The sequence below is a fragment of the Microcaecilia unicolor genome, chromosome 3 (genome assembly GCF_901765095.1).
Source record: "Microcaecilia unicolor chromosome 3, aMicUni1.1, whole genome shotgun sequence".
Taxonomy (NCBI): Eukaryota; Metazoa; Chordata; class Amphibia; order Gymnophiona; family Siphonopidae; genus Microcaecilia; species Microcaecilia unicolor.
The window spans coordinates 401076481-401098405 of record NC_044033.1 but is presented as its reverse complement, the minus strand read 5'-3'; the positions used below and the strand labels follow the sequence as shown (position 1 = coordinate 401098405).

The following is a 21925-nucleotide window of genomic DNA, read 5'->3' as shown; positions in this document are numbered from 1 at the left end:
TTGATTTCGTCAAGGAATTTTACATCCCTACCATGCCTTGATGTACAATTTACCCAGTCAATATCGGGGTAATTGAAATACCCATTATTATTGTGTTGTCCAGTTTGTTAACCTCTCTAATTTCCAATAACGTTTTTACTTCTGTCTGTTCATCCTGGGCACGGCGGACGGTAGTACACTCCTATCACTATCCTTTTCCCCTTTACACATGGATTTTCGATCCATAGGGATTCCAAGATGTGTTTTTTTTTCCTGCAGAATTTTCAATCTATTTGATTCAAACTCCTCCTTAACATACAATGCTACCCCAATTTGATCCACCCTATCACCATGATATAATTTGTACCCTGGCATGACAGTATCCCACTTGTTATCCTCCTTCCACCAGGTCTCAGAGATGCCTATTATATCTAATTTTTCATTTAGTGCAATATATTCTAACTCTCTTATCTTATTTCTTAGGCTCTGGCATTCGCATATAGACATTTCAAACTATTTGTTGTTTCTATTTACATCATTCTAAGTACTTGACAGTATTAATTTGTAATCTTTTGTCTGATTTTTATTTTTATTTAAGGACACATGATCTACTATGGTCTCTTTTGCAACCTCACAATCGGGATACCCTACCTTCCCTGTTTGGTGATATGTTTGAAATATACCTTATTCCGAACCATGCGCATTTGAGTGATTGTTGGTCTTCCACCAGTTTCTAGTTTAAAAGCTGCTCTATCTCCTTGTTAAATGGTGATGCCAGTGGCCTGGTCCCACCCTGGTTAAGGTGGAGCCCATCCTTTTGGAATAGGCTCCCCCATCCCCAAAATGTTGCCCAGTTCCTAACAAATCTAAACCCTCTTCCCTGCACCATCGTCTCATCCATGCATTCAGACTCCGGAGCTCTGCCTGTATCTTGGGCCCTGTGCATGGAACGGGTAGTACTTCAGAAAATGCTACCCTAAAGATTCTGGATTTGAGCTTTCTACCTAAGAGCCTAAATTTGGCTTCCAGAACCTCTCTCCCACATTTTCCTATGTCATTGCTACCCACATGTACCAAGACAACCGGCTCCTCCCCAGCACTATCTAAAAACCTATCTAGGTGACGCGTGAGGTCGACCTTCGCACCAGGCAGCCAAGTAACCAGGTGATCCTCATGTCCACCAGTCACCCAGCTATCTACATGCTAGTAATCGATTCACCAACTACAACAGCCATCCTAACCGTTCCCACATGGCCAGTAGCTCCTGAAGACACATCCTCAGTGTGAGAGGATATTGCATTCCCTGGTGTGCTGGTCCTGTTTACAGGATTACTTCCAGCTGCAGCAGGGTGATACTCTGCTTTTAGAAGGCTTCCCTCCTCCAAGGCAGCACAAGGGCTGCCAGATTGGAGGTGGGATTTCTCTACAACATCCCTGTAGGCCTCCTCTATATACCTCTCTGACTTTTTCCCTTAGCTCCTCCAAGTCTGCTACTCTAGCCTCAAGAGAACGGACTCATTCTCTGAGAGCTACAAGCTTTCTGTATTGAGCACACACATATGACATCTCACCAAATGGGAGATAATCATACTTGTGACAGTCAATTCAAAAGACTGGATAGCACCCCTCTCACTGCTGGACTACTGCCTGCATCTTAGTATTATAGAGTTGTTTAATTAAAACTTCTTAAGGTAGTAGGGATATCAGATGAATATAAAGAGCCTTGTTACTGGTGTAATTTGTAATTTATTTAGGGTTTGCTTCTTAGAAACTAAGGGACCCTTTTACTAAGCCATGTAAGCGTCTACGTGCGTCCAACATGTGTCAAAGTAGTGTTACCATCTGCTAAGGGTGGGTGGGAGTTGGGAGGGAGGGTGAATGGGAATGAGGACTGAATTGGGCCCTTATGTGCCTTCTAGAGACTATCTATTAATTCTGTGGCAGAAACGTAAAGTTTTAAAACATTGGGGGAAAGGGTATGGAGACTAGCTAATAAAGTTTGCTTGCTTTTTTTTATTTTAAAATTCTAACTGTGTTTATCATTATCCTACAATTCCTCTTTTAAACCCTAATCTTAAAGTTACCAAACTCAGAATAAAATAATGTCACTTACCCACAGAGATGTCCTTTTCTCTCAGAACTTCTCAGAAAGAAAGTTAAATGGGGCCTTTCCTCTCTATATAATTTGGATTCTAAGGAGAATATTTCATACAAACCCTTTGAAGCTAGACCAGTAATCAAATTTCCCTTTGTAACCTTAGCAACCATTCTACTTCCTCACACCTTAATTAACACCTAATTGAGGTCAACTGCACTACTACTTCTCCATCAGTCAATAACAGAAAATAATTTTCTTTTAGGACAGTTCAAGCCTTGCTACTATCCTTTTTATACTCTTGGCTGTAAGTTTCTACCTCTAGAGAAAGTTTCAGTTTAAAACTATAGGAAAAGGGATTGTACACTATGGAAACTAGTTAATAATACTTACTTCCCTCTCTTTTATTTTTATTTTCTTTCTAAGACTGAATTGGGCCATTCTGGGCCTTCTAGAGTCTATCTGTTAATTCTATGGCAGTTACTTCAAGTTTTTAAACTATGGGAAAAGGGTATGGAGACTAGCTAATAAAGTTTTCTTGCTTTTTTTTATTTTAAAATTCTGTGTTTACGAATATCCTACAATTCCTCTTTTAAACCCTAATGTTTAAGTTACCAAGCTCAGAATAGAATAATGTCACTTACCCACAGAGATGTCCTCTTCTCTCAGAACTTCCCTAGCCCCAGGTCTCTGTAACCATTTGGAGTATTACATGTATATCATAGTCTAACACAAACAACTCTGTGCTTACTGTGCAATATGTAGATCCATAACATTCTATCTTTAATAAATTGCCTTTGTTAATGATAGTGATTTCCACAAAGTTTTAAACTGTATTTGTTTGATGTCCTTTCATTTAGTCAAGAATAATTTAAGAGCTAATGCTAACTAGATATCAACAAGTTTATATCTATTTTCGTCACAAGAATCTGTAAGTACAACACCACATAAAATAACAGTTGATAAAGAGATTGGTTCTTTACTGCCTATGATTTGTTGAATTTGAGTCCATAACGGTTCCCAGAAATCAAGTAATTTATGGTATTTGTAGAGCACATAAGAGAGCATACCAGTTTGGGGGAAAACAGTCTCAGCATGTATCCATTTATAACTTTCTAATTCATAATAATTTTGCTGGAGTCCAGAGTGTTCTTTTATTTTTTAAGTTCACAATCATATTAAGCTTTTTTGAAAACAGTTTACAAAACAGAAATATATTCTATAAGAATTGCAAGATGATGTGAAAAGAACATCCTCCCCCCTCTAATTCCCCACTAGCCAGAAACAACACAAACTGAGAGCCTAAGAAATCCAAAACTCATCAGGTACATGTGGGTCATGTTTTTCCAGCATCTCAGAATAGACTGTATCAAAATAGTAATATTAATTTGTTAAAGTCTTTCATTTTTTTGGAGTCCATTCTACGAGTGATATAACACATGGATTTATTTAAAGAGGCTGACACTGACAATTTTAAAGACTTATCCCAGTAAAAATCCCATTGTACTTGTGACAAAGAAATACCCATATTTCTTTTTTCCACATACAGTTTGGGTGGCGAGCAATGCAGTAAATTTGGTATTAGAGAGATATTCATAAAAGACTGTTCTTTCTAAATATAATTTGAGGTGCATTTGCTGTTATGTGTAGTACAAAAATGATGTGAATGAAGTAATCTACAATTCCAGCTCAGCATTGTCAGTACGGAACACTTGAGACTCATTGCATAGGTGTTCTATTGTCAAGGACCCCATTTTCTAAAGCAGCAACTTGATTGATTGTGTGATAGATGGTACATAATTTTATGATATTTTAAACTTTTACAATGATTTTGAGACATATTTTCAAAAATGTATGCATGTTTTATTTCCATACACATACCTTATACCAACTGTGCTCCTAACATTCACTTCAATTCTTATTGTCTGCTTAACCCTGCTATCTAACTCTTCCATTCCAGTGTACTTCTTCACCATATCCTTTGCACAACTTCTTGAAACAAGATACAGAAGGCAGGTGAGAGCAGAGTAAAGATGAAGATAGGAATTAGACCAGAGGAAGTATAGAGGAAAGGGCATCTGTGTCTCTCCTCAAACATCATCTAATGCAGGTCATTATACCCCAGACTCTATATAGTGCGAGTTACATTGCATGCACAAATTTGATCATATTCTGGATTTGGAAGCACAACTTAATTAGCTAACAAGCCAATCAGTGCCGATAATTGCCAATTAACAATAAATTATTGACACTAATTGGCATTAATTAGAATTTTCACACACAACTGTCTAAGTGTATTCTATAAAGTAATGTGCTTAAATTCTAGGGTGCATAGTTGAAAAAGGGGTATTGCCATTGGCGTGGAATGGGCGGGTCATGGGCTTTTCTAAAAACTATGTATGTTGTTACAGAATACACTGGGCATGTGTTTAATTTATACATAGGCATAACTGCCCACGACTAAATGTAATCATGTAGATGGGCAATAGGCATATTCTATAAACCAAGCAGAAATGTAGGCATAGTTTATAGAATATGCCTAGGTGTATTTTTCGGCACTGTTTTTTTTAGATGTGATATATAGAATCTAGCCCTATGTGACACATTATGAGGAGTATTTTCTATTTGATGTCTAAATCCAATTTTGGATGTTTTAGGAAAAATATCCAAAAATCATTTTCAAACCAGAAAAACATCCAAATTTTTGTGTGAAAATGGCTATTTGCTAGATGTTGTTGTGCTCAGTGCATCTATCTTTTAGGTACATTAAAAAAAAGGTCCAAGGTGAAAATGTACAAAAATAAGCCATTGGAATGTATGGGGGAGGGGGAGCAGCATTCTTAGTAGACTGGCCATACAGACACCCCAGCAGAGCAGTGGAGCACCTTAGGGAGCACTGCACAATTAAGGTCCAAGGTATATCTCACTGTTACCTCACATATTGTATGGGGGACCGTCCAGAACTCATGAAAAACCTACTGTATCCAACTATACGTTACTTCAATAGCTCTTATGCCTGCAGATGTCAACTATATGTAGGTACAGTATGTTTTTGGTGGGTTTTAGAGGGCTCACACGTTCCACCGCAAGTGTACCAATTAGAGTGAGATATGGGCCTGGGTCCCCTTCTCTACAGTGCACTGCACCAACCACTAGGCTACTCCAGGGACATGTTTGCTGCTCTAATAGGACTGGCCATAGCATCTGAAACTCTTATGGAGGATGTTTTGTACTGTTTCTTTCACATCTTTTGGGGTGGGGGAAGATTAAGGAGGTGCCCTGATTGAGCACTTGACCACTGGAGACATGAAACAATGACTCCTCCTTAATCTTACAGTAGTTATTCACCCCCACCCCACCCCCTTAAAATGTGAAAGTGACAGTCAGCCTTATTTTCGAAGTGATGGGCGCCCATATTTCGACCCAAATCGGGAGATGGGCGCCCATCTTGCAAAGGCGCCCAAATCGGTATAATCGGCACCCTAAAAACTGCTCCAGGGATTTGCATACTGCTGTCAGGGAGCTGGGTATGACATTTCAGGCTGGCGGGGGTTGGTGACCACTGGCGGAGTAAGGGGAGGTGATCCCTGATTCACTCCGGTGGTCATTTGGTCAATTGGGGCTCCTTTTTGAAGCTTGGTCGTGAAAAAAAAAGGGACCAAGTAAAGCTGGCGAAATGCTCGTCAAGCCTGGGCTTTTTTTTCCGTTATCAGGTGAAGCCGGCCATCTCATAACCCCGCCTTCTGTACCCTGCCCTGAAGGTTGGTCGGCTCCGCGACGGAAAGCAGTTGGCGCCGACCAAAATCGGCTTTTAGTTTTAGAGTAATGACTCATGCACTAGCTATCACAGTAGGCCATTCCTCCTTTCTGTTCCTACTAGCCGTTGAGCCTGTAAAAACGGGCTAGTAAAGGAAGGGGGGGTTTGAAAGGCCCCCCCCCAGATAGGTCGCCGCCACCCCTCCCCCCGGAGTCCCCTCCGCCACCCCTCCACCCGGGCTGGGTACTTGGCTTCACTATTCAAACCGCCGGAACGCAGCACACAGCTCATCTGAGCTGCCGTCGGCCTTCCTTCTTCTCTGCATGTGTTCCGCCCTTGTGTGATGTAACGTCGGCGAGGGCGGGACACAGGCAAGGAAGGAAGGCCAACGGCAGCTCAGATGAGCTGTGTGCTGCGTTCTGGCGGTTTGAATAGTGAAGCCAGGTACCTGGGCCGGGTGGAGGGTGGGTGGCGGCGACTCCAGGTGGGTGGGGAGAGCAGTAGCGGCAACCCTGGGGGGGGGGGGGGAGCGGTGGCGACGGCGGTTCCCTCACTCGCAGGTGCGCAGGTTCCCTCTCTGTCACATCCCCGTCATCACGTATTGCGAGTGAGTATGCCTCTTGCCATTTATATGTTTGATTATACCCTTGCACTCCTAATTCCCATGTTAAGCAGATAGGGCTAGATTCTATACATGATACCTAAAAAAACAGTGCCAAATTAAGGATAACCTCAAAAAGTAACCTGTTTATGGTTCTTGAAGGCTGGGAGTGAAATCCATTGCCTTACTGGATCACACTTTCTGCAATGATCTATATTTAATGAAAATTACTGAACATCCAAACATTAGAAATGTCATAAAAAATGTCATAGAATACAGATGACTGCCAAGTTTCTCATAGTTAAACATTGTTGAAAAAAATTGTAATAAGTGGACATTGATGTGAATGGGGCACTGGAGGGGGTAATTATTAAGGGTAGGTAAAAGTCAGGCTTTTGTTGCACCTTAAGTTACCATGGGAGTGACTAACCTGTGGTAACTCAGTACTGCCAATTAGTCAATCCTGTGGCACAAGATTAACACTGATTGTGATCAGCTTCACAAGCAACATTATTTTTCCAGTCTAGGAGCATCAGGCCCCTAAGGGCTTCTTTTAAAAAGCCACGCTAGCAATTCCCACGCAGCAAATGAGAGGAAGCCCATAGGAATTGAATGGGCTTCCTCTCATTTGCTGCACCGAGAACTGGTAGCATGGCTTAGTAAAAGAAGCCCTAAGCCTCTTTCCAGTGCTGGCATCATTTTGAACCTAGTACTGGAAGAAGTAACAAACATCATGGGATTTGGCAGATAGGCCAAGGGGGCTTTCATGTAGGCATGGGAGGAGATAGGGGAAGGGGCATTTGGGGGTGATTTGAGTTGGAGGAACATCAGGGGAGACCTGAGTTGATAGATATCAGGGAACTCTCTTGGGGTGGCCATTGTGGGTGTCTCTATGGGAGAGGCAGTGAGTAGAACCAGTTGGGGTCAATTGGGAGGGTCTCAGAAAGGGGACATAAAACTTCAACTCAGCCCCATTTGTAAGCAGTCCAGAAGCACTGGATAGAGACTTAAATCTGACCTAAAAAATCAGTGTGGAAAAAAATGCTTAAATAGTATTCTATAAGCTGTGTGTCAGCACTATTCTATAAACTGTGCCTAACTTTAGGCACAGCTTATAGAATAGCACTTAAGCATTTTTTCCCATTCTGATTTTTTAGGTCAGTTTTATAGAATTCACCCCTTAGTGCCTACTTTTAAGGACCCTGTCAATGCTCCTTTCCATTCTTCTATGTTTAATCCCTTTCCCTTTACAAAACATTTTAAGCAAGCAACTGCCTTCTTAGCAACCTTTCTGTGTGGATCATCTATGAGGATTTCCAAGAAGTGAAAATGGTTGTCAAAATGTTTCTGATATGCCAAGTAACTCCTTAATCTTTCTTGCTCTTTTCCGGTGCAGTTCTGTTTTGTCTATCAAATCAATACCATTTTCCTTGTCTCATATATTATAATTGTAACTAATCAAATGTCAATGAATAGATTTCTTTTCAATCAAGACCTGCCTCTTTTGTTTGAAATGAAATGAACCAAAATTGGACTCATTTCTAACATTTTTTCCATTAATTTCAAAACCTAAATAACTAATGCCCATGAACCCTGAACTAATAAACAAAGTGGTTGACCATGCATTAGGGAATACATATTTATAGTAACCAACATTGATTACATTCCTGTTCGAATCTTGCCTTAACTTTTGTTCATAAAAGATTTGTGAATATTTATTTTAACAAATATGCTAAAACTATTTTCTTTTCTTTTCAAAATATAATGAAAAGTATGAAATAACCAAATGTATACACTTTTTTTCAGCAGAGTTTATTGATAAAATACAATGAAACCATAGATTTATTGATATACAAGAAGTCCATATTTGTCTTAATAAATATAATTTTTTAAAGTATTGCAGATTTAGGTTAAATACATCTTTTATGCTCCCTGAGCAGATGTAGCCTGCTATTTTGACATTTGATGTGTTATTCATTAGCACCAGAGGATCACCCTGTTTCAAATCTGACCTGTTATACTCATTTGTCTTTTTCCAGAACTACCATCTTCCACAAGCTGATCAGTATGTGAAAGAAAGAAAGGAAAGTTCATACAAACAAGAGCTTCAGATTATTGACAGGTAAAACAGCAAAATGACAATTGGTTATTAATTTACTGTAAGCCCATTATTCATTGGATAATTGCATAATAAAACCAAATTGCTTGTTTATCAATTATTAAACATATTTAACAAGTGCATCTTTATATTTACTGTTAGTTTTTATTAAAATACAGGGGTCCTTTTACTAAGGTGTGCTAATCGATTTAGCACGTGCTAATGATTAACATGCACTAAATGATAAGATGCCCATTATCCCCAGGATTCTATATATGGCACCTTAATTTCTGCATAGAAATCAAAGCATTTACTATAACAATGTGTGTAACTTAATTGATTAACTAGCTAATCAGCGCTGTTAATTGGATGTTAAGCCATTATCAGCACTAATTGGCATTAATTAAGATGTGCGTGCATAACTCACTATGGGCCCTGTTTAATAAGGCACATTAGCATTTTTAATGCACCTACAATTAGTGCATGAGCTGTGTAGGTGTCTATAGGGATATTGTAGGCATGTACACAGTTAACACACATACATGGTTAACATGCATTAAAAACACTAATGTGCCTTAGTAAACAGGGCCCTAAGCATATTCTGTAACGTGGTGCGCCTAAATTCTAAGTTGCATAGTTGAAAAGGGTGTGTGGACATGGGTGGGGTGTAGGCATTTCTAAAATGTATGCGCGTTGTTGTAGAATACACCCACTCTGCAGTGAATTCTATAACTACACGCTTGAAATTCAGGAACACCCACATTATGCCCATTTCAAATTTTGCGGAATGCCCCCTTCTAGATGTGCACATTACAATTCAAGTGTATTCTATAAACTAGTGCTCATAATTGCTTGTTAAACATTACGAATACGCTCTGAATTCCACGTGGAAATTTCCACACGATGTATAGAATCCTGGGGTCTGCACTTAATATAGGTATTGGGATTTACACCGAGCAAAACATGGCATAAATGGCTGCAACTATATTTGATCACATGGAGAGGCACTCGGCGTTATTCTATACACCACACATAAATTTAAGCTTATTCTATAAAATGTAGGTGTACTTTATAGAATATGCCAAGTTGTATTTTTTTCCACACTGAATTTTCATGTATCATATGTAGAATCTAATATATATTCATATAGGTATCTTATCATTTGACGCACGCAAATCATTAGCATGCATTTAGGGCCCCTTTACCTAAACCACGCTAGCAATTCTCACATGGCAAATGCGAAGAAACCCATTTGAATCAAATGGACTGAATTGCATTTGACATGCCAGAAATCACTAGCACACTTTAGTAGAAGGGGCCCTAAATCTGTTAGTGCACCTTAGTAAAATGACCCCCCAGTTTCTACAGCTCTCTACAAACTAATTTCCAAAATGGACAACACTTGAAATTAATCTTTCTTTCATATGCAGATATAAAAAGCTATTGCAATGCACTTCATAAAGTCCATGGATTCCATAATGTGCAATAAGCAACCACTAAAGTTGCTATGGAAATCTCATTATAAAATAAACTTTTCAGTAAAGGGAATGTTTATCACTTGGCCAAGGTTTGTATACAAATGTATTGCATTAATCAGAAATCAAGGATTCTATGTTCAAAGCATAACATTTGCAATTAAAGCTGAAAAGGTAAAGATTATTACATATCAACAGTTTATTTTTAAATCGCCATATATATAAAGTAACTAAGGGGTCCTTTTACAAAGGCGCGCTGAAAAAATGGCTTGCGGTAGTGTAACCTCGGGTTTTGGCTGCATGCTGATCCATTTTTTAGCGCCTGTTAAAAAAAGGCCTCTTTTTTTGCCGAAAATGGACGTGCAACAAAATCAAAATTGCCGTGCGTCCATTTTGGGTCTGAGTCCTTACCGCTAGACATAGACCTAGCAGTAAAGAATCTGGGCAGTAATGACCTACATGCATCAAATGCCACTTGGCGCATGCCCGTTATGCATGCCAGAAAATAAGAAATAGTTTTCAGACGCGTGCCAAAATTGAAAATACTGCAAGGGCCACGCAGTAACCAGGCGGTAATCTAATTTGGTGTGCGTTCGGTGCACGTAGGCGCCTATGCAGTTTAGTAAAAGGGGCCCTAGAATAATAACACCGTAAAATGGAACCTAACTTGAGTGGCAGGAATGTGCATAAGTCACACCAGCCTTAAAAGGAAGAGAAGTGTGCCAGTACTTTCCTTTATTTTTTTAATAATTACCCTGCAGAAAGTACACATACACATTTACCAGTTTAGTTTATGCCCTTATCCTGGTTTATAAAGTACATGCAAGTTCAAACTACATTCCAGGGATGTCTCTGACCTTGATAGAAATCCTTATGCATCTACATGGGGCAATTTTAAGAAGAGTTTTCCATGTGTATAGCCTGTTTTACACACAGAAAAGAGCTTAAAAAGTAGTGTATCCATATGCACACTGCACATGGAAAAATATACATGCATGGAAAGTGTGTATCTACTTTTACACAACCTCCCCTTGATTCTATATATATTTCACTCAAAATGTGTGCACACAGTTTAATTGAGTAATGAGCCAATTAGTGACAATAATCGGGTGCTAACAATCAATTATTGGCATTAATTGGCAACAATATTGATTTACGTGTGCACCTTGATAAGAGCTATTCTATAAAGACAGGTCAGTAAATATTTGAGAGGACCTTTTACTAAGCAGTGGTAGGGCCAACTTGCGGGTAGAGTGCACCAAATCAACACTACCGCCAGGGTAGCGCGAGCACCCAGTGGTAATTTTGAAGTTGTCGTGCACTGCTTCCCGTGGAAGAAAATATTTCTCTATTTTCAACCGCGGGAGGTGTTCCCGGTAGTAAGCAGCGCGGCCACATTGGTGCATGCTGCATGATTACCGTGCGACTAGCACATGAGCCTTTACTGCTAGGTCAATGGGTGGCGGTAAAGGCTCAACCAGTAAATAGCCATGTACTACTTTTAATTTTAGCATACGGCCATTTACTGCCTCATTTGAAAAAGACTTTTTTCCCAGCCTGGTAAAAAATGGCCTAGCGCGCGCCAATTTCACACTTTCAAACTACTGTAGGCCACTTTTTACCGCAGCTTAGTAAAAGGGCCCCTTAGTGTGGAACTGAAAAGGGGGTGTGGCCATGGGAAGAGCGTGGGTGAGTCAGGGGTGTTCACTAAAGATGTGTGCAGTATTATAGAATTCGGGGCATCCACGTCTAATTTACATGTGAGGATTTATACCAGGTTTCTGTTGGTGTAAGGTTGGGTGTGGATCCTGGTGCTTTGCACTATTCTATTCTATAAACAGCGCTAACTCGGAGTGCCATTTATGGAATAGCACTCAACGCTTATTTTTCTCAGTGCCCAAATTTGGATGCCATTTACAGAATCTAGGGGCCCTTTTACTAAGGCACATAGGTGCCTATGCGTGCCCAATGTGTGTCAGATTGGAACTACTGCCTGACTACCGTGTCCACCAGGAAGTAATTCCATTTTTGACATGTGTCCAAAAACATGCAGTAGAAAATATTTTCTACTATGTGGCGCTTACCCGGCAGTAATCGGCAATTTACACGTGCTGATGATTGCCGCCTGGTTAACACATGAGACCTTATCGCTAATTCAATGGGTGGCGGTAAGGTCTCAGACGGAAAATAGATGCAAGCTGGTTTTAATTTTGCTGCACGTCCATTTTCAGCCACAAAAAAATGGCCTTTTTTCCAGGCACACTGAAAAATGGACCTGCATGCATCCAAAACATGCATTTACACCAGCGCAGGCCATTTTTCAGCGCGCCTAGTCCTCTGTGCATAGGTGTTCATGGGGAAGTAATTTGGATGAAGCACTGGTGGAGTTGTGATACGTGTATGTATGTCATAAAATATCCATTTATACATGTATAATACAGACACAAATTTACATCATCTTTGGAACAATTGTAAATTTGTGTGTTAACATTTGTGTACTATTAGGGTTGGATCTGGAAGCCTATTTTATACACTTACGTTGCCTTAATAAAATAAGCCACAAATAGATGTCTTTTTGGACTTTTCACATAGGTGACCTGTTATAAAATCAAGCCCAAAATCTTGTTTCATTGCAGAAACACCTTCTTGTAACTTCTCCTTACATTTTATAAAAAATGATAAAGGCTCTGTATATCGTATTTTATCTGAAAGTACACACTGTAAAATATATTTGAAACTATCATTTCACAAAACATGTAAAAATAAATCAATTAGTGCTTTCTGACAAACTTCTGGTAACTTGATTTTCGATACTGAAATGTGGAAAAATTATGTTTAATAATTGAAAGCTCTGTTATGATTCAATTTTGATCTTGTTGCGACCTTCTTCATAATGATTTTCCTGTTCTCCTTCCTCTAGTGGAACCTAAAATGGAAAAGAATAATAGACTTATTCTGTATTTAGTTAGAATGGTTTAAACACAGGATCAGCTCAAACACTGGACAAGAGTCAATATTCAAAAAAACTGTTAAGTGAGTAAGATAAATGTTTAATTTTAGTCAATTAGCTCTAGGTAAATTTTCAGCTGAACCTATCCAGCAAGACATTTTAAGTGATCAAATATCAAAAGCTTTTTCTAGCTGGTTGTCCTAGTTGGCTAGATTTGAATATTGATATCGCAGTTGTAGTCATTATTAAAACTATCTGACATGTTAATACTGGGTAAATATTCAGCGGCTGTGGTTAGAGATTTTTTTTGCCACTGCTGACTTTATGCCTAGATATGCCTACCACCGACTATATCTATTATCCTCTCATGAATATGTCATAATAACACTCTGTAAGCCACATTGAGCCTGAAAATAGATGGGATAATGTGGGGTACAAATGTAATAAATAAATAAATAAATATTCAATGCCCAGGCACTGGCATTGAATATCAGGTATGTGCGGCAGCTGCACTTATACGGATATTCAGTCTTTAATCAGATACATTAAACCGGTTAAAGATATGATTGCTTTTTATAACCAGATAAGTGTTTTCTGTGCCCCAGAACCACACATAAAATAGCTGGTTTCTCTTTGATTGGTTAGTGCTGATATTCTGCAGCACTATTGGGTTAGATGATGCTGAATGTCAGTAGATAGCCCCGCACCAGTAACTTAACTGGACAGGAGCCTCTCCTTCCTGGTTAAAGCGCTTTGAATAATGAAACCATTATTTTTAGAGCTTGAAGGGATGCAGCATTATGGACAGAGATCCCAGGGATGTAGGGTGACTACATAAGTTGCTGGTGCAAAAAACATATTTGCTGCTCAAAAGCAATAATTTGGAGCTGCTTCAGCAGACTCCATCATTAACTTTCCTCTCTTCTTCCAGCCCTAGAACACCCCACCATAGATCTTTTGTTGCTTTCCTCCTAGTTCAGCATCCCTCTCTGAGGGGCCCTTTTAGTAAGCCATGTAGGTGCCTATACACGTCCAACGCGCGTCAATTCATAGTTACCGCCTGGCTATGGTGGAAACCAGGCGGTAATCATCATTCTGTGTGCTTAGATCATGGAGATCCCTTTTGGAAGAGATATATCGGACAATACCCAAATCTGGTGTTATACAACATCATCATATAACAGATCATCGAATATACATAATCAGCTGTATACTATAAGACTCCTGATGAAGGCGTACTTTAGCGCCGAAACACAGCTGTGTTGAGTCGAATTTGACACTGTTTTTCTTGGAATAAAGGTTTGATTTACAACATACATCTGCTCCGGTTTCTTGGAGAAGCCTACCTTTCCTACTCCCTGTTCTGTGCACTTCCCTGCGTAGGATTTTAGTGTACCTCCACCTTTGTGGTGGTATTTCCCTTTCAATTTTTATTTTGCCACATGTCCATTTTCATCAAAAATTTTAAAAAAGGCCTTTTTTACAGGCACGCTGAAAAATGGATCTGTGCACGTCCAAAACACACACCTACACTAGCACAGCCCATTTTTCAGCACACCTTAGTAACAGGACCACTTTCCTTGCTCACCCCTATGTCCTCTGGTCCCCATTCCTGTCCAGAAGACCCTATCCTATCTACCTCCTCTGATGCTCCATAACCTAACAGTGACAATGACCTACTCCCTGCGGACCTGGCAGGAAGAGAGAATAGCTAATAGAAGAGGTTGGCCTGCTCTCTTCTGTTCTCTAGGACATGGGAGGAAAGTTATGAGTCCATATAGGGCTGTAGGAACAGCTGTTGCACATATCTTTTCTCTCCCACATTCGTTTGTGTTTATGCTAGTTAATTGGGCTCCAGTGATTGTACAGCAACACAAAACAGCTCAGGTGCCTCCATCTATGCTACTTGTTGTGGCAAAATTTATAATCACCGAATTGACCGGATATTCAAGGTTTTCTCTCACCTGTTGCCCTAGAGTACCCCAGACCCATTGTTGTTATATAGCCCACATTCTTTTGAAATTGGTGGTGCAGATGAAATGCTATAGACTACTGATGTTATGGTCTCATAAGGTAATGCCTTTGGGGGCAGGAAACAGGAAAAAGAATGAGGTAAGATGCACACATATAACCATTGTGAGTTTGTTATGTAGGAAACCTATATTTGACTGAGAATTATATCTGTGGTGTAAACACTTCTGTAATAGAAATAGTTGAACCAGTTTTGATTTAAATGAATTAGAACTATGAGGTCATATAGAGGTCAAATTATACAAGCAATGTAACAGGAATTACATTTATATTAACTTGCCAAGCTAATCAAATATGAGCCAATATTGACAATTTATGTTCTCATTTTTCATCTTGCTCAAGGGTATAGGTAACAGCGATTTTTAACTTATAACTTTTTCTAAGGCCACATATGCTGGAAAATTATGCTGGTGTCCCACCTCCCTTACCTGGGTAAACTAGTAGAAAGTGTTGTACCTAGAAATCCAGGATTTTGTAAAGAGGGTAGGTATTCTGGATACATACCAAGCAGGCTTCTGGACAAAACAGAGTACAGAAAACGTTTTGATCTCTATTTTTGATGTCCTGTAGTTAAACTTGCTAATGGGTGGAATGCAAGGATAATTTTGCTGTATTTTATATGGTGAACCATCAGATGCACAAACAGTAACTTTGATGCTGATTGTACTTTTAATCCAAAAGAGACACGACTCGACACGGGCCTGTGTTTCAGCCACCTGGTCTGCCTCAGGAGTCCAATTTTGTCAAAGATGTTGTAGATAAATCGCTACACATCAGGGGGTCTTTTACTAAATATTATCTTGAGTTATCTGCAGCAGGGCCCTTAGTAATAAAATTGGACCTGCTGCAGATAACTCGGGCTAAACCTTAGTAAAAGACACCCCCCAAAGATGGTATGAAACAACAGATTTCAATAAAAGTGCAGCTGACCCTTGTGATTCATCTAGTGCCCTACAAACTCTGGACATGTTGTTTCACTGAAACAATCTGAAAGTTCAACCAGCACCAAAGTAACTGTTTTCATGTCATTTTCGCTGTGTTTGACTGTTACCTGCAATATCTGCGAGGTTTGTTTCATCTATACTGTTGCGAATCATCAGATACTGCTGGTTCATGTTAGCCTATAGAAAGTAGTCATAAACTAGTGTGCTGTAGTATATCAAAGGTGGGGTGGTGGGGGCGGTCCACCCTGGGTATGGGCAGCAAGGGGGTGCACTGAGCAGGCAGGTGGCTGTTGGCTCTGCCAATCGCCTGCCCTGAAACAGGAAGTTGATGTTAGAGGGGGCAGGGGACCGGCAGAGCCAACTGTTGCACGCCTGCTCGATTCACCCCCTTGGTCAGAGAAGGGGGTGCTCTGCCCGGAGAGGGGGTGTTCTGCCTCTGGTGGCAACTAAGGTAGGTACGCCACTGCTGGTGTGTACCTTTTTTGCATAAGACAATATAAATGGTAGTTTATGGAGTGTCACGCTTAGCAGTATGCACATATAAGCTTAAATAATGGTGTCTGTGCCTCAAACAACAGAAAACAATAGTTCAGTTGGTGGTAGTCAGCAATTATTTTCCCTGCCCTCAGCTTTATGGATGGATATTCAGTATTGGGCCATATCCAGGCACGGTCTTTGAATATCTGGGTATGTGTGTATGGCCAGCATATATCCAGTAAGGTGCTGATATTCAACCCTTAATAGGATAAGTTAAACTGGACAAAGATAACACTGCTTTTAGGGGTTCTTTTACGAAGGAATGCTAGCGTTTTTAGCGTGCATTAAAAATAAGCATGTGCTAAATGCTAGAGATGCCCATATATTCCTATGTTTCAATAATGTAGTGCGGGGATCAATGTATACAAATTTTTTTTTTTTTAAACAGTCCCAAGCACATATACAATTTAATGATCTGGAACATTATACTACAAAGTATATTGTGGAGGATCTTCAGACCTAATGCATTTCAACTACTAGATTGTATGATTTTTATGTAGTTAGATGCAAATCCTCATTGATCCTCCTAAAGTTCTTCCATCATTTAGATAAATATATTTTCTTCAATATTTTTCAATTTTTTACTTTTGTTTTGATCTTATTTTACTCTTGTTTTAAACATCTATTTCTTCACATCATTCCAATCTTTTACTTCTTCATTCTATCTTATATTCATTTGTTACAATTTCCAACATGTCTCTTTTATTACTTAACTGGCAGCTGGTCATAGAACGAGTAAAATAAGATCAAAACAAAAATAAAAAATTGAAAAATATTGAAGAAAATATATTTATCTAAACGATGGAATAACTTTAAGAGGGTCAATGAGGATTTACATCTAACTACATAAAAATCATACAATCTAGTAGTTTAAATGCATTAGGTCTGAAGATCCTCCACAATATACTTTGTTGTATAATGTTCCAGATCATATATTCCTATGGGCAACTCTAGTGTTTACCTCAGATTCTATATAGTGCACTTAAATCTAGGCGCATTCTATAACTACACAAATAGATTAATTGTTTTAACAAGCTGTTAAGCATTGTTAACAGCACTTATCAAGCAATAACGAGCACTAATTAGCAAAAATTTGAATTTACATGCATACATTGCTAAGTGTATTCTATAATGTACTGCATCTAAATTCTAACGTGCGCAGGCAAAAAGGAGCATGGTTAGGGGCATGGAAATGGGAGTTTCATGGGAGTTCTAAAATCTACGCATGTTGTTATAAAAGATTTATGCACACTGGCCCATATATGTACATAAATTTACCCAGCTTTTCACTGGTGTAAATGGACGTGGGTAGATTTAGTCGCATGAACTACGCCTAAGCATATTCTGTATTTAGAATACACTTAGGCATGATTGCCTATTGTGTGTTAATTTTAGGCGCCTTTTTGTAGAATCAGGCCCTTAACATCTGCTAATCATTGGCGTGTGCTAAAAATGCTACCACACCTTTGTAAAAGACTGCCTTAATGCAGTCCAATTTGTCTGGTTAACTTATCTGGTTAAGTGTTAAATATTGGCCGATTCGACCTGGACTCCGTCCCCAGACCGATTATGCCTGGACTCCACTCCCAGACCACCCACTGAATAGCTGGTTTTGGCTTATGTAGTTAAAAGGAATATTCGGCAGCACTGTCTAGATAAATGACATCGAATATCTCCAGATAGGCAACTGAGCACCACTTATCTGGTTAAATGTTTTTGAATATCAGGCCCAATGGGTTATTTAAATAATATAAACATATCTCAAAAATTCTTTTTAAAAGAACCACTATACATTACTTTAGAAATTATTGCTAAAAACATAATTGCACCCAAAATTATTACTGAAATTAATACAGCCAAATAGAACTCTCACAGGTACAAAGAGAGACAAGCATACAAATCCTTAGAAGAAAAAAACCTTAAGATACATATAATTTCCCCCCCCCCCCTCCCCAAAAAAAAAAACCTGAAACCACAAACATTGTCTCAAAAAGCTTTTAAATGATTGAAAAACTGAGGGGGTCTTTTACTAAAGATTAGCTTGAGTTATCTACAGCAGAGCCCATAGGAATAAAGTGGGCCCTCCTGCAGATAACTCAAGCTAATCTTTAGTAAATGACCCTCTGAAACACTGAAATCGCGTGTAAATGTTTGTTTTTAATTTTGTAATTTTGTAAACCAATAAGGGCGCTGTCCAAATGTTTATCCACATATGAGCATAAGGCTGAAACTGAAGTTACAATGAAAACAGCAAAGCAACTGAGAAGCTTTTTTTAAAAAAATTTGTTTCCAGACTCAGCTAATGTGCATACGTTACAGGTCTTGCAAACATCTGGAATAAATCTCATAAATCCAGCTTTTATCTTCCAAGATATTTTTACATTAAACACACTGAGACCCTTTTTCTAAGCTGTGCAAGTAGTCAGTTCTATCCCCAGGGCGGGTCTTTCCTGCATTGAGGTCACTTTTAGCACAGCGGTAAAATGACTCCATTTTCCATTATTCCTGTTAATAACCATGCACCATGGGGTCCTTTTACTAAGCCGTGCTAAAAAGTGATCGGTGCTGTGATTAGCACATGGATTTCCTGCATGCTCCGTCAACTATTAGAATGGAAGTAAAATGGTCTTTTTTTTTAGATATTTTTGTATTGGCCTCATTACAAATATTTCCCCATTAGCATATGGCCATTACTGCCAGGAGCCCTTACCACTACCTATTTAGGAGGCAGTAAGGGCTCCTGTGCTGCTCCTGCGCTAATTGGGTAGAGCGCAGTAATGTGCCTGCACTATCTAATTAGTATAGATATGTCTATTCTCTGCCCTCAGACATGCCTACTGCATCAAAAAATAAAAAATATTTTTTTGATGCAGGATTAGCATGCACTAAACCCCAGATTGCCATGGGATGCCTCAGTGTGTCATGCAGTAGTGACCTTTTACCATGACGTAGGCCCAAGTTAGACCTACCATGCCTTTAGTAAAAGTACCCCTTTATACGCTAATTTTCCCATTAGTGAATGACCATTAGCAAATGAGCACTTTCTGACATTATTTTCTAATCTAGGCAGTAAGTGCTCACGTGCTAATCATGCGCTAATTGGTTAGCACATGGCGATGTACCTACACTAACCAATTACCCCCGGATTCTATATATGGTGCCTAGATTCTGCGTGGAGATACACATATAACTTAATTGACATAACCAGGTAATCAACATTTTTAATAGCACTAAACAAGTAATAATGAGCATTAATGACAATTATCACAATTTATGCATGGAAATCACTAAGCATATTCGATAAAGAACTGCACCTAAATTGCAAAGTGCACAGTTCAAAATAAATGCACATAGCTTGAAAGGACTGTGTTTATGGGTGTTTCATGGGCATTCCACGATTCCCACGCTTAATTACAGAATACGGGTCACTGCTGCATAATTGTTGACTTTACACACTAAGTACTATTCTTATTTAGAGCTTATTGATTTTCACATTTTTTGCATTTTTAATATTTATTCTGGTATTAATGATGTTCTCATATTTTGTACTTTATCATTTTATTTATTCTGGTATATTTTAATTAAGATGTTTAAATGCTCTCATCTTTTGGTATGTGTCTACCCACAAGGTTTAGTATGTCTTAATTATTTATTCAGATGTGTTTATTGTAATTGTTTGACCTGATAAAATTATCCATTATTTATTATTACTTTTTATCTTGCTTTTATAGTATTTAATTAATTATTTATTTTAATCACATGTTTGGTTGCTCATTTAAATTTATATGAGGAATCTCTATATATTTTTAGAGTTTATCGACCCCTGATGTAGGCATCACTGTTGCTGAAACACAGCTGTGTCGGGTCATCTCACTCAAACTGTTTTATGCTGGTTGGAATAAAGATTACTTGATAATGGAAGATGACAGCATCTCCTCACTGTGTATGTACTTCATGTATCTAACACATGTTTGGCCTTTACATTGGATGGTGCCTTTCTTGACTGGTGCATGCACCTTGAAAAAAGTTACATGTTTTAGGAATGAAGGATATAAAGAATGAAGTATCTTAGAAAAAAAACTAAGATAAATGATAAATAATTAAAATTTCTTCATCAATCTTTCAGTCTTGCTGATCAGTAAGCGCTGGATGTCATTGAAGGTATATCTGTTTGTATCTTACTGTTTTGAGTATGAATGGTTTTCCTATCAAATTTTTGGTGTTCCTTTTTCTTGTGATCTTAATTTTAATTTTTGTAAACCACTGCAATTTAATTTTAAGCCAATCGGTATTTCAAATCTTGCAATAAACAAACATCAGAAACATCTACTGGCCATGAACCCATTTTGATTGTGACAAAAAAGCTGAGGAAGGAACCAGAAAGCCAGAATCTTAGTACAAATTTTGCTTCCTATTTTAATTAATAAAATTGGCGAGTATTTTTGTATAAACATACTCCCTTGTTTGCTAAGCCGCGCGATATTGCCGACACAGCTCATTCAAAGTGAATGGGCTATGTCGGCATTAGCGCATGACAGCTGCTAGCGCAGCTTAGTAAACAGGGTGGGATAGGATCTCCCCCAAGTTTTCCCAGTCTGAAAATTTTGGCTTCAGTAAAATCCTCGTCCTCATCCCTTTGTAGCCAAGAAAGTATCATAACTTGTTTTAGCATTGAAGACAGTAATTTAGCAAAAGCCTGAAAGAATTCAGCAATATAACCACCACAGCCTAGGCTTTGCAGGTTGGTAACAGTTTAATAACTCAGTAAATTAGACTGTATTAGCCTCAGTCCTTAGTGAGATACACTGTAAGCTAGATTGAGGTTACATTATCTTTGCAGTATCTTTAGATCACTCGGCTCCCTTTTTTGATCTTAATGGTCATTCCCTGATGCTTTCTTGCCTTGTCGCATTTGGTCTGTCGGGCACTGGTTTTCAGTGGTTTGAATCATTCTTGAAGGACTGAGCTTGTAAAGTTATTACTTCTACCCTAACTTCAACCACTAAAGCTCTTTTGTGTGGAGTGCCACAGGGTTCTATTTTGATACATATTCTTTTTAATCCCTTTATATTTCCTTGGCGACCATTATTCAAAACAGGACTATTTCCTTTCATTTTTATGCTGATATTTTACTGATCCCCTATACCGATATGGTTAAGCCTGACATTTTGAGTTTACAACTATACCTTGATTCCATTGAAGACTGCCTGAGGGCCCACTGGCTCATTTTGAACCCTGAGAAAACCATCACCTGCTGGTTCAGTAGCTGACCCTTTCGACCATATTTCGATTTTTGTATTTTTGACACTTCAATGACGTCTTTTGATTCATTTCATTATCTGTGGATTACCCTTGACTGCAAACTCTCTTTTCTGCCACAAGTAGATTCTATATGTTAAACAGGTCTCTTCATTTTGAGATAATTACGTGCTGTTAGTACTTACTTTGACCATGATTC

At 38.8% G+C, this 21925-nt stretch overlaps 1 protein-coding gene and 1 long non-coding RNA gene across 3 annotated transcripts in view; both read right to left on the bottom strand.

The window, feature by feature from the left end:
- Positions 1–336: 336 nt before the first annotated feature.
- LOC115465170 lies at positions 337–10307 on the bottom strand. Its single transcript, XR_003941341.1, has 3 exons — positions 9367–10307; positions 1903–1905; positions 337–347 (listed from the first exon to the last, which is right to left on the bottom strand). It is a non-coding gene; the product is annotated as an uncharacterized LOC115465170 (long non-coding RNA).
- A 1954-nt stretch (positions 10308–12261) lies between these two features.
- Positions 12262–21925, bottom strand: part of RHAG (Rh associated glycoprotein) — a 108270-nt gene continuing 98606 nt past the window's right edge. The window contains exons 10-11 of one of the 2 annotated variants that reach the window (XM_030198738.1): positions 15415–15501; positions 12845–12931 (exon numbers count right to left, since the gene is read on the bottom strand). In XM_030198738.1, coding sequence (XP_030054598.1) covers positions 15424–15501 — 78 coding nt within the window. In that variant the 3' untranslated portion in view covers positions 12845–12931; positions 15415–15423. Of the gene's footprint in view, positions 12932–15414; positions 15502–21925 lie in introns of both variants that reach the window. The other variant, XM_030198739.1, reaches the window with a different exon arrangement.